Source organism: Hemisphaericaspora subhashii, assembly GCF_019202705.1.
Source record: "Hemisphaericaspora subhashii strain CBS 10753 chromosome Unknown scaffold65, whole genome shotgun sequence".
NCBI lineage: Eukaryota > Fungi > Ascomycota > Pichiomycetes > Serinales > Debaryomycetaceae > Hemisphaericaspora > Hemisphaericaspora subhashii.
In genome coordinates this window covers 60,682-80,313 of record NW_026057233.1, presented here as the reverse complement: position 1 = coordinate 80,313, position 19,632 = coordinate 60,682, and the positions used below count along the sequence as shown (strand labels likewise).

Below are 19,632 nucleotides of genomic sequence, written 5' to 3'. Positions count from 1 at the left end.
GGGGGGGATGTATATGAAACTGATACACTCTTTGATAGGTATTTATATATGCAGAGAAAGAAAGAAAGAAAGCTAGACATGTTATTAGGAATGACCAATTTCATCATTCTCTCTACAGCCTTGTATTCCTCTCGAGAGGATTATATTAAGCCAAAAAGAAATTGACGTAAGGCAGTTTTCAGTAAATAATAACATCACCGGTCATCCCTTTTTTGTTCTATTTATAGAATATTTTTAATCTTATCAGTCTATTTTTCTTTAGATATATTTTCCTATAGAACCTTATGCTACATCGAGGTAGAAGTACGAATATCACTTGCATATGATCGTATAAAGTGTTCTTTAAAAAATTGTATTACGGATAAGCACTGTTGCATCAAGGAGGACCGCGTTTGACGTGTACAAAAGACACGAAACACGACCGTCTCCTAGAGAAGTGCCAAGGCATCACTCGTGTTCCCTAGTGGATCAACTGAAACATTAAATTGTTAGAGAAACAAAATAAGTTAGTAGGAACGAATTCTTGGCAGCAATTTGCCTACATGGCAGAGATCTAATCCTGGAACACAAAGACAATTGCGTTCGACAGTATCAAGTGTCGACCATATAAAAAACGAATTTATTTTTAGAATTTTTTTAGAATTTTTAGTTAGGGGCTGAGTGACTGAAAAAATTACGTCATTTTTAACAATTCTGATTATGTAATCCAATTATGGTTAGGTACCACCAAAAAATTACTAGTTAAGGTTACATTTTCCACATTTATAAATCTACTACACACTGATTAATCCATTTAATCTAGTTGAAAGAAAGAACTTTAGTTATTGTTCTAGTACAATTTCTGCGCTTTATGTGGAATTCATTCAAAATATTTACGAGGAAGGAGATATTCCCAATAGTTTCCTTCCGGGTGCAACGTTGCCGTTTCCCACTTATGATCCGAAATTCCCAGTTAGAGCATGGCAACACATTGTCGCAGTATTGACTAAACTTACGTTATTTGTCTATATAAAAGTCAGTTTGCGACATCACGACATGAAAGTCGTTAATTTGGAATTATGGCAATTTAAGCTAAATGAATAAAGATGCCATTGTCATAAGTTTTGTTTTAAATAATATTGTGAATTAGAATTGTATTGCAAATACAGTAAATTGGTGTTAATTAGTTTTACTGTGCTTTGTATTTATTAAGTTGTATTTCTTATATTTTGTATGTTTTTATAGTTTTGTTTATTATCAATAAATTACGTTTCGAACGATTTAATAAGAGAGCAAATATCAAAAGTCTTAAGTCTGACCATCGGTATGGTTAGGCCGTTAGTGGCGAATTAACTACTTCGACATCATCTACATTTATCACATATCCCCCAATATCAGCACCATTACATATACGCCATCAGAGAGTAAAGATTAAGTGAAGCACTTTCCCTTTACGCCTGCATATACACATTTAAATCTTCGTAGTTTAAATTGTGACACACATCCACTTTTTAAATAACCCAACCATACAAATATAGAGTGGGTTAAAGCTTACTAGTGCTACGAAAAATCATTTAAAACAAAAAAAAGTCACTATTTATATTTCTCTCTACATCTAAACAAAGTATAAATCACAAACCACTCGTAAACACTCTTACTAGTATGGAATTCCATTAGTAATTCTTTGGAATTCATCATATCCAGTAGTATAGAAACTTTCCATAGCTTTCCTGATCAATTTTCTAAAATGAACCAGAGCTTGACGTTCTGATTTACCAGGAACAAATCTCAGTCTAAGATTCTTAATAGTTGTATCCTTAAAACAAGGTAAACCACTTTCCAACATTGGAGTAACTGTCCTAACAATAGTTTCCATATGTGGACGACATGCCAAATAACCTTTAATACATAATTCTTCAAACCATTTAAACGCTTGAGTTTCATCACTTCCTCCCAATACCATCACCATTTCTTTAGTTAATTTGAATGGTGCAACTTCAAATTTAACTCCACCAGGTACAATATCAAAACAGAATCCAAAATCAATATGTAAACAATGTCCTTGTTCATCATACATAATATTCCCATTATGACGATCCTTAAATTGTAATAAATATGAAATAATCAGATATGCTGCCAATGATTTAACTAAATTGTTTCTAGCTCTCTGAAATTCAATCGAATTTTCACCTCCAAATTTACTAATGAAATATTCATATAATCCATTCACAGCTTCACGACCCAACATATCACGAGAGGTAGCATTAGGTAACACATCAATCACACCACATCCTGGAGCTGTAGCAGTGACTCGATATGGAAAAACATATAAATCCAATCCAGCCGTACTCCAAATTGATCCAAATATAGAAATCAATTGTAATGCCAAGACATCTTGTCTACAATCATCACCAACTTTGAAAATTGCACTTTGCCATTTTTCAATAACACTTGCCTCACCAAACTTATTGACAATCTCTTTTTTGATTCTGAATGTAGCCATAAAAGGAGCTTTTGCATGTGATTGTAATGGTTTACCCGATTTCCTATTGATATCAATCACAACTCCATCTGGGTTTGAAGGTAAATATACTCCAGGTTCAACCTTGATCAATGCCATTTCTTCATCAATCTTCTCCTTCTTTTCTGCTTTGGATTTCTTAATATATGGTTTCAATTTACCAGAGATACTGGTTACTTCATTAAAGAATTTGAATTCCTTGCGATAGAATGCTAAATCACTGTCAGTAAACTCAGCCATCATTTTAGCTTGCATATCATCTAATCTAGGCTTTAAATCATCTGGAATGGTCCCGTTATCATCTTTGTAACTGTTGGCTAACATGTTCCATATAATTTGATGGGCAAATAATTGACTGACTTTAGCGGTTTCTAAAATAAATCTTTCAACATATCCCTTCACATCAAATCTCAAGGATTGGACAATTTGTGGAACATAGAAGAATGTCTTATTGACATCATGACTCTCAATTGACCTCATTGTGTATTGTAAAATAAATGGGTTTCCACCAAATGGAGGCAAGAATAATGTAATTGAATCGATTGGTGAAAGACATTCCCAGAATAATAAATGATGTGATGGCATATTCGTACCTGCATTTATACCAATAAGATATTGAATTGCATCAGGGTATGGAAGACAAGGTAATGGATTCTTGGCAATGAGTTTTTGTAAGGTCTCATCCAAATTCCTAATCTTATAACGAAGTGATAAGTTGATAGCAAGCATAGGATCATATTCATATGCCTTTGTGATATGGATTGTGCTGATTGGTTCTGTGGCGAATATACCTTTAGTTTCTTGAGGGTCTAAACAATTCAACCAAACATTAAACTTGTAGATTTCGTCATCAAGGAAGAATAATAATACTTTCTTTTTCATTTCAAGATCAGCTTTAACATTCAAATGGGAAGTTAATCTTGCCACATCTCTTAATAAGGATAATTCATTTTTGAATTTAAGTACATTACGTCCAAATGGAAAAGTAGCCCTTTGTCTAAACCAAGTTAACGAAGCATCTAAAACTAATTCAGTCAAATATCCAGTACTTCTACTACCTAATCTAAAATGATAATTCAAAACCTCGAAAGCAAATCTAATCAATTCAAATCGAGCAACGCGAGACATTGGATGATAACTTGCATATTTCAAATTCTTCAAACCAATCTCAACAAATTGAGTAAACATCTTCAATAAATGATCACTTTGATTCAAAGTAGCTTCAAAACTAGAACTAAACAATTTAATAATTTGTAAATGAGGTCCAAAAGTAGCATCGACTATATTTGCCATCCGGTTCACTTGGTCCGAATCAGTAGCTGCATATTCCATCTTTTCAAATTCGGCTTGATTCAAATCAAGTGATTGCGAAAATAATCCAAGTGAAAATTCGATTGATTCTGTCCATTTCTTAGCTAATTCACTCAAAAGTAATACAGATAATTCAGTACGATCTTTCATTATGGCGAGCCAAACTGCACTTGCAACGTTCATGATTTGAGGATCAAATTTGTTGAAGGGGCATTCAACAAGATATCTAATAAGTTCTCCACAATTCACTTTACTACATAATGTTAACCCAGCAATTTCGATAATTAATGCAATGATTTCATCGTTTGATTTTGATTCCAAATTTTCCTTAGTGTGGTAAATCTTATCACGAATGGCCATAAGTGCAACATCAGTTTCTTCAGTGGTACGTAATGGGATTTTATCAACTAAATCTGCAACAAAGTAATTTCTCCAGGATAATTGGGAAACAATATTTGGTAAGGTGTTCAATTGATGTGGGTCATATAAGGAAATGGCCGATAATTCACGATCATTAGTTGAAATACCACCAGCCATTTCTAAGGCAAATGAAGTACCAAACTTAACTGGTGACTCAAACTGGGATGTAATACCTTGATTCTGACTAACGTAAGATTGAACTAAGGATTTGACATCGATATTACATTTATACAATAATAACTTCATCCAATATTTTGCCTTGTCATGGAAACGATTCAAAGTTGCACTTCTCCATTTGTAATCATCAGAAACTAATAATTTGATTCCAGTGCAACGCGCCACAAATTCGGTAGTTGGTTCATATTGATTAGTATCTGCATCCACTAACGAATCAAACAATAAAGTAAGCAAATCAAATAAGGCAAACAAGCTTCGTTTATGGCATAAGGAACTGGAAACTTTATTAATTAATAAATCACAACATTGTAAAGCCAGATCTTGCATGTTCTCCAAAGGATTACAACATAAGATTAACATATTGGTTAATTGCTCAGCAATATGATCAGAACTAAATTGTTTATTTGCACCAGTATTAATTAATTGAATATAATCTTTCACAATTTTAAATGCAATATAACCAATGTATTTATCCGCACCACCGGTCTTGACAGAAGGATCAGAATAATATTTCAAAATTGTTGAACATTCTCCGCTACGAACTCTCAACGATTCAACAAATGCTGTTGCAGATAAAAACATAAGTTTAGGATATGACATGTTACGATGAACTTCAAAAATATCTCCAAGATAATGACGATGATCTTTAACATTGTGATTTGATGATCCTCTACGTAAAACAGTATTTAATTCAAATGAAGTTTCAGTTCTATCCCAAGATAATTCAGATGCCAAAGGTGGAGTATTATATGCAATTCTTTCTAATTCTGCCTTGTAAGTTTGAGCATTTTGGGAGTTAATATTATATCCATGAACAACCATATTGAACCATATATTTCTGAAAAGATTGACAATTTCCGTGCTGGTGAGTTTTAATGGTGCCTCTCCTAAATGAACATCAGGTAATAAAGCTGCCAATGGCTTCAAAAAGATGGCAATTTGATCTCCAATTTCATTGATTTCAGTATGTGAACGATGTTGTTCTAACTTTTGAACATCTCCTTTACTAATGATAACTTGTAACAATTCCTTTAAATAATCCGGGAATAATCTACGGTTTCCTTTAAGCTTCTTAGCGAGCGAAACCAATCCTTCTTGTAAGGCAGCCAATAAAATAACATTCTTTTGTTCTAAAGATTCTGCAGCTAATCTAGTTAACAATCTAACCAAATTGATAAACTCACGACGAGGCAAAAATGGAGCACAGGATGATAAACCACGAAGAATCAATGGACCTATAGATGAGTTAATTCTTGAAACCTTTTGAGCTAAAATGGTAACTGCTAAGGCGGGAACAGTTTCGTCATTACAAGCTTGGGAAACTTCAATGATTGCAGTAACTGCATTTTCACACACTTTTTGATAGTCAGTTTCATCGAATTCACCGGCACCTCCTTTAATCAGGAAGGTTGACATTGAAGGATTTTTAGAATTTAAGGAATACATATCATTTCCTTTAGATCTTGGCTTCTTGGTTTGAAGTTGATAACCATCATAGCCTACAAACAAAAGATTAGTTAATGAATAGATAGTAGTGACCACTGAATCTTGTGGTAATACCTTACTACTTAAACCGACACTCTTGGAAACTTCTAAACAATACTTTGAATTTAATTTTGGATTGGCAACAACAGAAGAGAATGCACTAGTTAATTGAGGACCAACTGATACATCTTTAAAGACTAATAATGAACCAAATTGGAAAACAGTCAAACCTAAATCAGGATCTAACATAACCTCCTTTATTCCAATACAAGTCTTGAACAAACGTCTAGAAGTTCTAAGATCCCAGTTATCAGTAAACATTCCACAACTCAAAACTTGCAAACTGTGACTTTTGGCCAAGTAGCCTAATTTAAGACGATTGAAACTTGAATAGACAATACATGTTTCACCACGATCTAAAAACTCTAATTTTTGCAAAGCTAAGTCGGTTAAGGTCTTGATCAATTCCATATGGTATTTTGAGAAATCTAATCCCTGAATATTGAAAATTCCTTTATTTTCTGTAATAGTTCCACTACCAACTTGCAGGTCTTCATCGTATCTGGAAGCCACTTTTTCCAAGATGTATTGCAATAAAGATGCATCACTGGTACCAATTATCCCTCTAATAATAGCACACATCAATCTACTCAAACTTTCAAGGTACAGAATAGGTGCGAGATTAACTGCATATTCACGATCAAGCATAGCAGAATAGACAGCTGGTTTGTTTTCATAAAGGTTAAACGTGTAATCTTCAACAACGTGTAAAAACTCAAAATTATCAATACATGAATCTAAACTATGGAAAATTTTGAATGCACTGGCATTATAACTCAAGAATTTTGCATTCTTGGATAATCCTTCCAAAATACCCAACAAAGTTAAGTAGTTAGGTAATTGATGATCAAAGTCGTAAAAGAAAGTTTCAATAAATTTATGGAATATTTCAATCACATCACCAATGTATTTTCTTTTATTTTGGTAAGCAAGATGAATCAACCCAGCTGTCAATTTCTCACCTAACAACGTCCAAGGTGAAACCGAAACAGCATTTCTAACAATATTATATGAAAACTTCTGATTTGGTAATTCAAGTAAGTAAGCTTTAAATTTATCAATCAATACCTTAACTTGATCATCAGATTTAAAATCATCACAGCTTGTTGCATCACAAAGGGCAATCAAAACTTCATATTCCTTAAGTGTAATGGGAACTTTTGATAATTTCATAACTGATTTCGGATTGTATTCCTTTGGAGTTGAAGATATTAATTTAGCAAAATCATCTTTTTGAATACCTGTACTAATTTCCTTAAGATACTGTGGGTCATGTTCTACTGTCAACTGAGCCAATTTCTGAAGAGCTTCAGATCGTATGGATCCACGAGCTATTCCTAAGAAATCCATTTGTATACCAACGATTTGATTAGCAGATGTGTCTTAAGTTGAATAATGTTGTGTAACCAAAAGCTGGTGGTGCTGCCAGAATTTTATGAGAAAGATCCCGACACCGTCCGAATTGAAAAGTCGCGCCTGTGAAAAAAAAAAAATGTTGGATGTGGGAGCCTTGCCAATTAAGGAAATTAAGTACAGAGTAGGCCTGAATAGTAAAGAATGAAGCTTATTCTTCTATTACAATAACAGAGGAGTATAAATAAAATTTAAAATCTAAAAGGTTTATAACAAGCATCACATGACACTCAAAAACACTCTGGTTAAATAGTTATAAATGGAACAATATTCTTTCAATATTGAAGGGAGGAGGATAGGGGGTGCCGTGACGGCGGATCTACGTTTAATGGGGGAATAGAACTATCCTTCAATACATGCATCAGATTCGAGCCAATTGCATTCTCTAATCTCCTTTCCTTATCTTCTCAATATGTTTTATATGATAGCCAGAAACAAAAGAATTTATTAATAATACCGGATACCTTACCCATTAAAAAGAAAACTATTTGAACTAAACCCTGTAAAGCGAGGACTTTATATTTATATAACCCTCACATTTATATATGCAATTAAATACTCTTAGATATTTCCATTCGTCTATGATTACGCAATATGCAGTGCAAATTGCCCGTATGGCGCTTCAAGTTCGGTGTTTTATACACTTACTCTTTCATCTTGTAGAAAATTGTCTATGAATAAGTTTCAATCAAGGTATCTCTTAAGTTTCCACCAATGGCATCAGGTTGAGCATCTTGCAATCTGAAAATAGATTCAATAACTGATAATTCTGGGGCAGTAGTGTCTAACCCAGTAACAGCCAACCAATCGTTAACAACCATACCAGCACCAACAACAGATGAACCTCTATTCACAGTACCTGCAACTAAAGGAACTTGTAATAATGAAGATAATTCTTCTTGATCTTGGATAGGAGTTTGAGGATGAACTAAACCACCTTGATTAGATAATGCACAATATGATCCAACTAAAACATTACCGGCAATAGTTTGACGGAAAACTTCAACACCCAAAACATCAGCAATTAATTCTTCAGTTTCTCTTTCAATATCAGGATGCACCAATGCAACATAATCATTACAGCAAATAACATTACCCAAGGCAGATAATCTTTCTTCGACTCTTTGAATCTTGACAGAATCTGGTAATGAGTTTCTTAAATGCATTAATTCTTGGTCTGTGGTTTGAGTAGGTACCAATAACCCACGTCTGTTACCTGCAGTCATTCTGCCGACAATACGGGTACCAGCAATAGTAGTATGAACAATTGGGACAACATCCCCTAATTCAGCTTCAAAAGCAGAATAGAAATTTTCAGATCCACCTACTGCAACTAAACAATATGAATTAGTTAATTTGGAAAAGACACCAACTTCATTGGAGTTTTCGAATTGAGTTCTAGTAGCCATGATTACTTAAAGTCGTTAAATATAGTATGTTTATAATAGAAAGAACAGGATTAGTCACTAATAGAAAGATGAGAAAAAATTTTCGATTATTTTGAAGAGCATCGCAAACGGAAAGATCCTGTATATAAAAATACAAGGTCGTGTATATTGATCAAATTTTGTAACAAGAATAGCTGGTTGCAACTACCTTGATTTAACCGAACATCGTTTAATAAAACTATTAAAAGTACGTCAAACTTATGAAACAATAAATTTGTCATTAGTAAGTGTAATAGAAATATTTCCACTTGGGTGAATACTTTGTCTGAGAAGTAAGTCTCTCACTTGAGGAATTATTTCATCTTCAAAAACCTTACGAAACACTTTAGCTCCTAGCCTCTCGTCGTATTTTGCCGTACACATGAATTTAACGGCCGAATGGTCTAGGCTGAGAGATATATTTTTCCCTTGTGATCGAAAGCAGGTGGTGTATTCTTCAACAAGCTTCTTCAAAATGTTGACTTTGGCTTTGGAGTGAAGATCATTAAATTTTATCACACTGTCAAACGTTTGGTTTTCCTTTACCGCACATTCTCTGACCTCATCAAGATACTCGTCACTAGTTTTCATATTTGAACTGATTATGAGGATTGCTTCTGAAAAATCCAAGGCTATATTCTTTGCGTTCTGTATTTTCAAATTATTGAATATTTCAATAATAATCTGTTGTAACTCATGACTTATGGGATCAGCATTCCTAAACAATATAACCGAGTTTGGGAATTTCTTCAATTGTCTACATAAAATCCCATCATCCTTAGAAGGAAAAGCCAGTCCCAATAATTTGGAATAAGTCATCCTATTGTTCGGATCTTGAAAATCAAGTTCCAAAAATGATGAAGCATCAGAATTCAAAAATATTGCCAACTGCATCGCAAGTTCAGTTTTACCACAACCTGGTGGCCCCGAGAAGAAAAGTCTCACCGCCGAGGTTGGTAATATTCCGGATTTTGCCAATCCTAACGAATCAAGAACTTGAATAATTGCTTCACTTTGTCCGAAAACATTGTGTTCTAAAACCTCAAGGTCATGTGGTTCATCGTCGGTGAAGATATCTTCTTTGGGAATACCAAGCAATGCCGAAAGTGCATCTAGTATATCATCATGAGTGATAAGTAGCTTCCTTGCTTCCAATGAGTCCTGCTCCGGACTGAGGAATAAATTGCCAATCTTCCTTACTATGGAAGAAAGTAGAGACGTCGAAACCACTGCATGATCTTCTGAAGGTGTGCTTCCACCCTTCATTTTTCCATCTAGGTCGCAGAGCTGTTCTGAGTTATCTCGTTTTTTGAATTGGTTCCCTTGCTTTTCTTTCACCGATAGCTTATGATCCACACTTTTCATAACAGCAGAAGCAATGGTTTCGTCAAGCAATTCTAAGACTGAGTGGGGTAGTACCCTATCTGCAATGTATTTGTCAGCTAGTTTGACCATCTCGAATGCAATTTCATTCAGAATATCAAGTTCATATTCGGCATATGTTGTCGAAATAACTCCAAGCATGATATTTATGGACTCTTGTACTGTATTTGGCTGGATCTGCATAATTTTGAATGAATCAATAGGTTGTTGTCCAATATTTATAGCATTGTCAAGTGTGCTTTGATCGACCGAAAGAATAATGTGAAAATTACCATTATCTATAGCCTTATTAAAGATAGAGAAGGTAGCATCTCGTCCTAGATTCTTGATTAGGAATTGTACATCTTTAATGAACAACACAGTCGGCTCTTCCCTTCCATTTAATTCCCAGAGTATTTCGTGGAGATTAGTTACTAATTCTTTCCGATCTCCAGAATGAGCACAAAGTACGTCTATTTCCAATGAATATATACCAGCAGAATGGAGTATCGAAGGTGCATTCCCTGTGGTTATTCTTTGAGTTACCCCTTTCACGATTGAGGATTTCCCCACACCCTTTTCTCCAACCAAAACCAAGATTGACTTTCTCTTTTTACATAGAAGTCTTAAGATTCTGTCTGTTTCTAAGGTGCGGCCAAAAGTAGCTTCAAGTAAATTATTCTCGGCCTCCGTGGTCCAGTCCTGACAAAATCGAGATATATAATCATGGACGAAGTAGCCCGATCTAGCTTGGTCTTCCACCAAGGTATCCTCTTCTAACTCGGGCTTGATCAAGAAATTGAAATTAGCATTTTCGGGTATCCTGACATCATTCAATAGTTCATCATCATCCTTCTCTTGAATTCGAAATGTTCCACGTAAATCCAAAACGCAATTCCGGATCATAATTGCATTGAGATTCACCAGAGCCAATAACTCCACAACGATATTGTTATCCAATATCGATGCAATGAAATGATCTTGCCCAACATATGAATCACCTTGTAAGTCACTAAGTCTGGTAGCATGATCACGTACTTCTAATGAATCGGAATCAAACCCAACCGAATCTTCAGCCACACTTTTATTGCTCTCTAATCTTTCATTGATCCTTACTAATATGGGCTGCCATCGATGATCGGTTTGGGAAAATATGTTTAATAATAAACTGCTTTGTAATGGTTCGGGCTGGAGAATTACTGCCAATAAATGAACTGGTGTGACTGACCTATGACCCATTGCTTTCACCAAATTGGTTGCTCTGACAACTATGTCAAGGGTAATGTTAGCTAAGATATTCTCATAGTGGGTGCCCATCTCTGGATTTACTTTTGTGGCTTCTGTGTTTGAATTTCAGTACTCGCGGCTGGATCCTGATTGGGGTTTAAATATTTCTGATCATTATCTTTTGCAATCTCCACTACTGTGGCTAAGTAACCAGAGAAGCGCAATATATTTACGAGATGGTCGTGTATCTGGGATATAAAATATTTTCATTGTGCATATCTACATAAATCATAAATATTTGCTTGTTAATGTGGACTTGGGACTAATATGAACCCTAGATATGGATAGGTCTTTTGAACGGTCAGGCTTAGCTTAAACTAAATACACCCAACTGTTTTCAATGTAATATATATTGTGGTGAATAATTGCTGCAAAAAAGCGCAAGCAAAATGAATCACCCAGGAGAATCTCACAACAGGCACATTTAACTCATAGCCTTATGGTCTGATTATTAACAATTCTCTTTTTGCATTGCAAATCATTTGGATCCTTGGTTACCCAACATCTATGTTCAGGAATCCCTGCTAAAAACATTCTGAAGGGCTTAATTGTTTGTTTCGAATGAATTTTTAGTTTATTTTTCCTTAATTTGAAGAGCGTCTTGGTTAGACTGGGTACCTCCACATAAGATGGTCTATATTGTAATTGGCATAGTTCTCCTTGGTTTAAATAGCAATTGAAAGTTATCAAAACCGCTTTCTGCATACCCACCTTGAATCCAAGAATCCCACCTAAACCAGTTAGAAACCCAACGGGGTTTGTGTGCAAAACCAAGGCAGCATTTAGCTGTGAAGTTGCTTCAAGCATTACCTTCACTTGTCTATAAATTAGCCCCCCACTTCCTAGTCTAGAATCTAGACAAAATGATATAGGTAGCCAGTCTAAAAATTCCGTCTTGGGTGTATTGTCTGGATCGTTCTTCTTAATTTCTGTCCATTTTTTGGCATCATTGTCAAAATACAAGGCACTGTTTGTTTCTTTGAAATAAAAGGTATTATTTCTACTATTGAGCTTGTCAAAGTGCTTAGTTTGTAAATCGTTGATTGACTTCAATGCATACAAGACTGGCGAAGACTCCTTGAGGGATGTTTTGGCTTCTGATGCAAGGTTAGATAGGTTAAATTCGTCTCTATTGTTATCCGAGAGGTCAATGACAACCACATCTTGCTCTCCTGTGTTTTCATGTGGTAGGTTCGGATCCACAAAGACCTCTATTCTATGAGGATATGCGGTAATTAAATGTAGTATCAAGATCAATATAAATAGTTTACTACTCATTGTCTATTCTACGTATTTTACAAGCAATCAAAATACATCCAATAGTTTCAAAATAAAGTCTGTCAGAGCATAACAAAATTTTGCACCCATTTTCCCACACAAAAATTGAAATCAATAGCCGGGATTTTCCGATTCTCCTTGATACAAAATCTGGAAAATCTCCCGTTAAGATCAATTAAACTCATGCAGTAAATTAATCATAAATATGATGGTTGCCAGGTAGAACGTGCCAGTAGGACCAAGAAACTACTAGAATGCTCCATGGGGTTCATCAAATTGCTAATCATGTGACTCCAAGCAAAAATTGTTAGAAATATTTTTTTTCTAGAAGCTTCTATTATGTTCGCGATTGTTCTAGATTATAACCATAAATTATCATTCAATTTTTAATTTTTAATTCCCTATTCCCCGGATATTACAATTATCTATAAATATTTAATCAATTGGAATCTTAAATTAAATTTTGATTAAGATTTCTTTTCCTCTATATATTAAATTTTTTTAGATATACAATAACAATTACATATTCCACAATGGATGAAACTCAATATACAGACAATGCTTTAAATATTATATCTAGAGCATCAAAACTTGCAAAAGATAATTCCCATTCTCAACTTTTGCCATTACATTTTCTTGCAGCATTTGTTCCAACTGATGAAGAAGGTTCAACTTTATATTTGAAAACTTTGATTCAAAAGGCAAGATATGAATGGCCTACTTTTGAAAGAGTAGTGAATAAACATTTGGTAAGACTTCCCTCCCAATCCCCTCCTCCAGATGAAATAAGACCTAGTTATTCGACTGGTCAAGTGTTAACTAATGCAAGCAAAATTAAACAACAACAAAAAGATAGTTACATTGCACAAGATCATATATTATTAGCATTATTAGAAGACCCATCTATAAAAGATATTTTCAAGGAAGCAGGTGTGAATGTTGAAGCTGTCAAAAGTCAAGCAATTGAATTAAGAGGAAACCAGAGAATAGACTCTAGACAATCTGATGCTTCTTCTTCATATGAATTTTTACATAAATATTGTGAAGATTTAACGGAGAAGGCTAGAGAAGGTAAGATTGATCCTGTGATCGGAAGAGAAGAAGAAATTAGACGTGTGATTAGAGTATTGGCAAGAAGAACCAAGTGTAATTCTGTCCTTATCGGTGATGCCGGTGTTGGTAAAACATCAATTGTTGAAGGTGTTGCTCAAAGAATCATTGATGGGGATGTTCCAAACATTTTAGCTAACTCAAGATTATTTGCTCTTGATTTAGGTGCGTTAACTGCTGGTGCCAAATACAAAGGTGAATTTGAAGAAAGAATTAAAGGTGTTTTAGGTGATATCGAAAAGTCCAAGGAGTTTATTATTTTATTCATTGATGAAATCCATATGTTAATGGGTGATGGTAAATCAGATGCTGCCAACTTATTAAAACCAATGTTAGCAAGAGGTGTATTACATTGTATTGGTGCAACCACATTTACTGAATATCGTAAGCACATTGCCAAAGATGGTGCATTTGAAAGAAGATTCCAAAAGATTGATGTCCCAGCTGCTACTGTGAATGAAACCGTTGCCATCTTAAGAGGTTTGCAACCAAAATATGAAATCCATCATGGGGTTCGTATCTTGGATAGTGCATTGGTTACTGCTGCACAATTGGCTTCTAGATACTTAACCTATAGGGCATTACCAGATTCTGCTGTTGACCTTGTTGATGAAACTTGTGCTACCGTTTCTGTTGCTAGAGACTCGAAACCAGAAGAATTGGATACGATTGAAAGACAATTACATTTGGTTGAAGTTGAAATCAATGCTTTGGAAAGAGATAAAGATGCCGATTCAGCTTCTAAAGATCGTTTAGAAATTGCCAAGAAGAAGAAAGCTGAATTGGAAGAACAACTTCGTCCTCTTGAAGAAAGATTCAAACAAGAACGTGCTGGTCATGATTTATTAATCTCGGCAAAGAGAAAGTTGGAGGAATTGGAAGTTAAAGCACAAGATGCAGAAAGAAGACATGACACCGCCACTGCTGCTGATTTGAGATATTTTGCTATTCCAGATGTTCAAAAACAAATTGAAGAATTAGAAATGAGAGTTGCCGAAGAAGAATCTGGCAATGATGCATTGTTACGTAATGCTGTTACTGCTGAACAAATTTGTGAAACAGCAGCAAGATTAACTGGAATTCCTGTAACTAAATTGACTCAAGCTGAAAATACTAGATTGATAAATATGGAAAAGGTCTTATCATCCGAAGTCGTAGGTCAATCAGAAGCAGTCAAGGCTGTATCCAATGCTATTAGATTGAATAGATCTGGTTTATCTAATCCAAATCAACCATCATCATTCTTATTCCTCGGTCTTTCCGGGTCGGGTAAAACAGAACTTGCTAAGAAACTTGCTGGGTTCTTATTTGCTGATGAAAAGGCTATGATTAGAATTGATTGTTCTGAACTTGGTGATAAATGGTCGGCATCGAAGTTATTAGGTGCTGCTCCTGGTTATGTCGGTTATGAAGAAGGTGGTATTTTAACTGAACAATTATTAAGAAAACCATATTCAGTCGTGTTATTTGATGAAGTTGAAAAGGCAGCACCAGAAGTTTTAACAGTCTTATTACAAATCCTTGATGATGGAAGAGTCACTTCCTCACAAGGTAAGTTGGTGAATTGTTCCAATGCTATCTTTGTGATGACTTCCAACTTGGGGGCTGAATTCCTTAAGAATTCTAGAGGAAACAAGATTGATTCGCAAACAAGGGAATTGGTTATGACTGCACTTAAATCCCATTTCAGACCAGAATTCTTAAACCGTATTTCAAGTACTGTTATTTTCAATAGATTATCAAGAAAAGCTATTGCAAAGATTGTTAAGCTTAGATTAAAGGAAGTGGAAGATAGATTTGCTGCCAACTCCAAGTCAATCAAATTAGAAGTAGACGATGCTGCTATGGAATACTTGACAAAGAATGGTTGGTCTCCAGATTTAGGTGCTAGACCATTGAACCGTTTGATCCAACAAGAAATTTTGAACAAGCTTGCAGTATTATTATTGAAGGGACAAATTAAAGATAAAGAAACAGCTAGAGTTGTTGTGGGAGAAAAAGGATTGGAAGTTTTGCCAAACCATGAGCTTGAAGACGAAGATATGGACGTTGACGTTGAAGATTGGGAAGATACAGACGATGAAGATTCTGTTTTTGATGGTGAACGTCTTGTTACGCCAGGATTAGATTAAAAGAGTTAACTAGGTAATTAGTTTTAAAATATGTTTTGTTTATAGTTTTAATAAAAGGTTGTAATATATAGATAATAATCAAAAATTAATAATAAATTCAACATTTTGATCCAACAAATACTAAACAAAACGGGCATCATTTTTGGACAATATTTCGTCTCAAATAATAGTGTGAGATGCTGTAAATGTGACATCATACTCTCCTTTCTAGAGGCATTGTTAAGTCACAAAATCTGCTAGCCCCAGAAAACGTTAAATTAAGAATGACATACAGCAGGATATTTTTTTCTCTCTAAAAGATTGCAAAATTTGTTGCGATTGATTCACAATTTTTTTACAATAAAACATACATATGTAGTTACACTGAAGAAATGTAATAGCAATAGAATTTTATATTCCTTAAGTGGTCTAAAGATAGCATCAAATAGATATAGAAGCTGCAAAATATCTTTCATATTGGTTATAACAAAGCTATACCCCTGGAGGAAATCCTCGAAATAGGTGGCCAACTTAAAAAACCTATCATTAAAAACATTACTATTGCTTTTTTACGAAACGCTGTCGGGGTCTCTATGTCATTTACTGGTGCTTTGGCTCAGAATGGAGCTAATTGAAAGTAAAAATCATCTATTTCCTGCATTACTGGAACACTTTCAACATAATCTGTAGGCACTTTGTTGATAAAAAATTTCGTTAAAGCCTTTATGGCCAAGTTGGTAAGGCACCTCACTAGTAATGAGGAGATCGTCAGTTCGAATCTGGCTGAAGGCACTTTCTTTTTGTCCTACTTTATCATATTACCTGTCCATTATGAACATATGAATTCTTACATTTGTTTTTGGGTAATGAAAAATTTTTTGGTCGCTGTAACAAAAATTTTTTTCGTTAACATTGTGGTACAAAACTGAGGGAAACGAAAAAATGGTTTTATAGAGAACACTTGAATGGGAATGGCCCTAAAGAATTTGAGTTCTATATAATTGTGAAGTTTTATCCTTAATCTACTAAGAAGTGGGAAAGTACCTTGAAAAAAACTAAATATGGATGGATCTAATTAAACAGTATACATCGGACTCGGACTCGGACGAGGAGCAGGAGGAACATGCAGTTTCTGTTAGTCAACTTCCAGGGCCAACCTCAGTAGCACTTCCACCCCCACTAGCTATAGATATATATCTGCAAAATTTTCATAACGTTGGAAAGTCTACTCAGAGAACGACTATATTTCCTTGCATAAGATGGAGACCACCTGCGAAGACTTGCTTTCAAATCGAACAGATTCAAAGTCGGGTTATGGAGGAAATACCGACGCTTACGAAGAACTACAAATTCACCCTCTCACATATGGACACTAGCGATGACGCTCTCGGTTATCATATTACGTTATACCCGGGAATCCAGGTTGATTCATGGAAGATAGACCATTTCCAGGAGTTTTTTTTGAATGCGTTTGAAATGGTCAAGCCTCCGTCCGATGCAAATATACTGCTACAAAAATTTCTTCGTTTTCATTTTAAGGATAGGTTAAGGATAGGTCGAATGGCTGATCAAATATTCGTGATGGCTGACCTTAAGACTGATCTAGAAATGGATTCGTACTTTACTGAAATTGAGAATTTAATGGATGAGGCTTGTCAACAGCTTGGTACTAAGCCAGACTATAGTGTTGAGGACACTAGACCGAAGCATATTACTATTCTGATTGGAAAATTGAAGCACAAGCAGTTATCTGATGCGGAATTTGAACGGGCTGCTGCGGCCATTAAACAGATCAATTTTGCCGATTTGGTAAAAGATATTGACATTGACGTAGATGAAATATTTATAAGTCTCAAGAAAGGAGAGTATACGACAGTTTCACTATTTGGATAACTGTCCCTGAAGGTTATGTTTTCAGTATATAGGATTTATAGAAGCGTAGATAAATACATATCTTCGAATAAATAGTCATGGAGTTCTCACTGCTTCTTGTGCCCGACAATTAAGCAAGTCATTATAAGCACTTCCTAGTTGAATTAACTGTATATTGTACAATCGTATAAGTCGTTTACTAGCTCACTATGTGAACAATGCCAGCGGAGTCAGTGTGTAACCCAATCTGTTTTCAACGAACAAAAAAATAAATTATGTGTAATTTTCGCTCACTAATAGACGTCACTTCTTTTTAATCAATCACACTCGAGGAGAAGTACGATTAATACTGTGTCATGTCTTTGAGAAAGCAACAGAAGAATACCGAGAAGCAATTGATTGATATTGTCAATAGCCGAGTGAATGAGAATAAATGTGGAGAGTGTGGCAATTCATATCCAACATGGGCCTCATACAACTTGGGAATTCTCTTATGTGGCCGTTGTGCCTCTGTTCATAGAAAGCTTCTAGGTCCTCCAAACAAGGATATTTCTAAAGTAAAATCCTTGACTTTAGACACTTGGACTGAACAGCAAATGGAGAATTTGAGAAGAATTGGAAATAAAAAAGCCAAAAAGAAGTGGAACCCAAAACGAGTTCCATTCCCATATGATGCAGATGATGATGTTACAGTTGTTGAACAATATATCAGAGATAAGTATATTAATGGAAAGTTCCGTGACGACAATATCGAAAACGCGGACTATGATGATCGTTCAAGCAAATATAGTGAAGAAGAAGTGAACAGAAGACTGCGCTCAAATAGTGCAGCAAGTAGAACTGTAATTCCTAGACTTACTTATAGAAAGTTAACTACATTTGAATATACTCAGTATCCAATGCAAGTTTCCAAAATTATGGGATTTGGATACAATGATAAGGATGCAGTTTTAGAAAGTTTGTTACTAACAAATGGAAACATAGATAAAGCACTTGATATCTTAGAACAAGAATCTAAAATCAATCCCAATAAAACTGAGAGGCCTCCTGATCTACCAAGACGTCCTACCGTTTCTTCAACTGCTAGTGGTGCTGCCACCCCATCTGCTGCTGGTATTACTCCAACCGGCTCCTCTGGAGCTCTGCAACAACAACAAAAAGCTAATGAGTGGTGGAACCCACATGGTGCCGCTGCTGCTCCTCCAGCATCAAGTACTCCACAGATTTATCAATATACTGATCCTCTTACTGGACAAGTCTCATATATTGACTCGAATGGACAAGAATATTTGGATCCAAACAACCCACAACATCAACAACAATTGATGCAAATGACCAACCCACAATTAGTTGCTCAGCAAACTGCAAAACAAGGTATCTTATCTTTGTACAACCAGCCAACCCAATTCATGACTAATGTGGCAGCACCTGTATCTCAAGTTCCACAAGGACAACAAACTCAGCAACTGCTTCCGCAACAGCAAGTTCCGCAACAACAAGTCCCTCAACAACAACAACAACCACAACAACAGTTTGGATTCAATCAGGCTAGTTTCCAACAGACCGGATTTGCTCCTCAAATTCAAGGACAATTCCCTCAACAGGGCCAGCCAGGACTGGCGCAACCGGGTCAATTTACGGGATTTGCACCAACTCAGCAACAACAACAACAACAACAAATGTATCCTTATCGACAACAAGGAGCAGGAACTGGTCAGCAAAGTTATTGGGGACAATGAAGAGGTATAGGATTGGTGTTTAGTAGAGATTATTCTATTTATAGAAAGAAATGTATTACTCTTTTTCATCTCATAGTTAA

The 19,632-nt window shown here is 35.3% G+C and overlaps 6 protein-coding genes across 6 annotated transcripts; 3 read left to right on the top strand and 3 right to left on the bottom strand. All coding sequences in view use genetic code 12, as the record gives it.

The window, feature by feature from the left end:
* Positions 1–1,636: 1,636 nt before the first annotated feature.
* STT4 (1-phosphatidylinositol 4-kinase) lies at positions 1,637–7,303 on the bottom strand (the record flags this gene model as incomplete). Its single annotated transcript, XM_049405592.1, has 1 exon — positions 1,637–7,303. One exon carries the CDS (start codon positions 7,301–7,303, stop codon positions 1,637–1,639), a length of 5,667 nt encoding a protein of 1,888 aa, XP_049264836.1.
* Positions 7,304–8,037: 734 nt separating this feature from the next.
* Positions 8,038–8,775, bottom strand: J8A68_001898 (translation initiation factor 6; the record flags this gene model as incomplete). Its single annotated transcript, XM_049405591.1, has 1 exon — positions 8,038–8,775. The coding sequence occupies one exon, from the start codon at positions 8,773–8,775 to the stop codon at positions 8,038–8,040; it is 738 nt and encodes a 245-aa protein (XP_049264835.1).
* Positions 8,776–9,012: 237 nt separating this feature from the next.
* Positions 9,013–12,720, bottom strand: J8A68_001897 (uncharacterized protein; the record flags this gene model as incomplete). Its single annotated transcript, XM_049405590.1, has 2 exons — positions 9,013–11,423; positions 12,150–12,720. The coding sequence occupies 2 exons, from the start codon at positions 12,718–12,720 to the stop codon at positions 9,013–9,015; spliced, it is 2,982 nt and encodes a 993-aa protein (XP_049264834.1).
* A 533-nt stretch (positions 12,721–13,253) lies between these two features.
* HSP104 (chaperone ATPase) lies at positions 13,254–15,962 on the top strand (the record flags this gene model as incomplete). The annotated part of the gene is made up of 1 exon (XM_049405587.1): positions 13,254–15,962. The coding sequence occupies one exon, from the start codon at positions 13,254–13,256 to the stop codon at positions 15,960–15,962; it is 2,709 nt and encodes a 902-aa protein (XP_049264833.1).
* A 1,344-nt stretch (positions 15,963–17,306) lies between these two features.
* On the top strand, positions 17,307–17,834 carry J8A68_001895 (uncharacterized protein; the record flags this gene model as incomplete). Its single annotated transcript, XM_049405586.1, has 1 exon — positions 17,307–17,834. The coding sequence occupies one exon, from the start codon at positions 17,307–17,309 to the stop codon at positions 17,832–17,834; it is 528 nt and encodes a 175-aa protein (XP_049264832.1).
* A 335-nt stretch (positions 17,835–18,169) lies between these two features.
* J8A68_001894 (uncharacterized protein) lies at positions 18,170–19,552 on the top strand (the record flags this gene model as incomplete). The annotated part of the gene is made up of 1 exon (XM_049405585.1): positions 18,170–19,552. The coding sequence occupies one exon, from the start codon at positions 18,170–18,172 to the stop codon at positions 19,550–19,552; it is 1,383 nt and encodes a 460-aa protein (XP_049264831.1).
* Between the last annotated feature and the right edge of the window lie 80 nt (positions 19,553–19,632).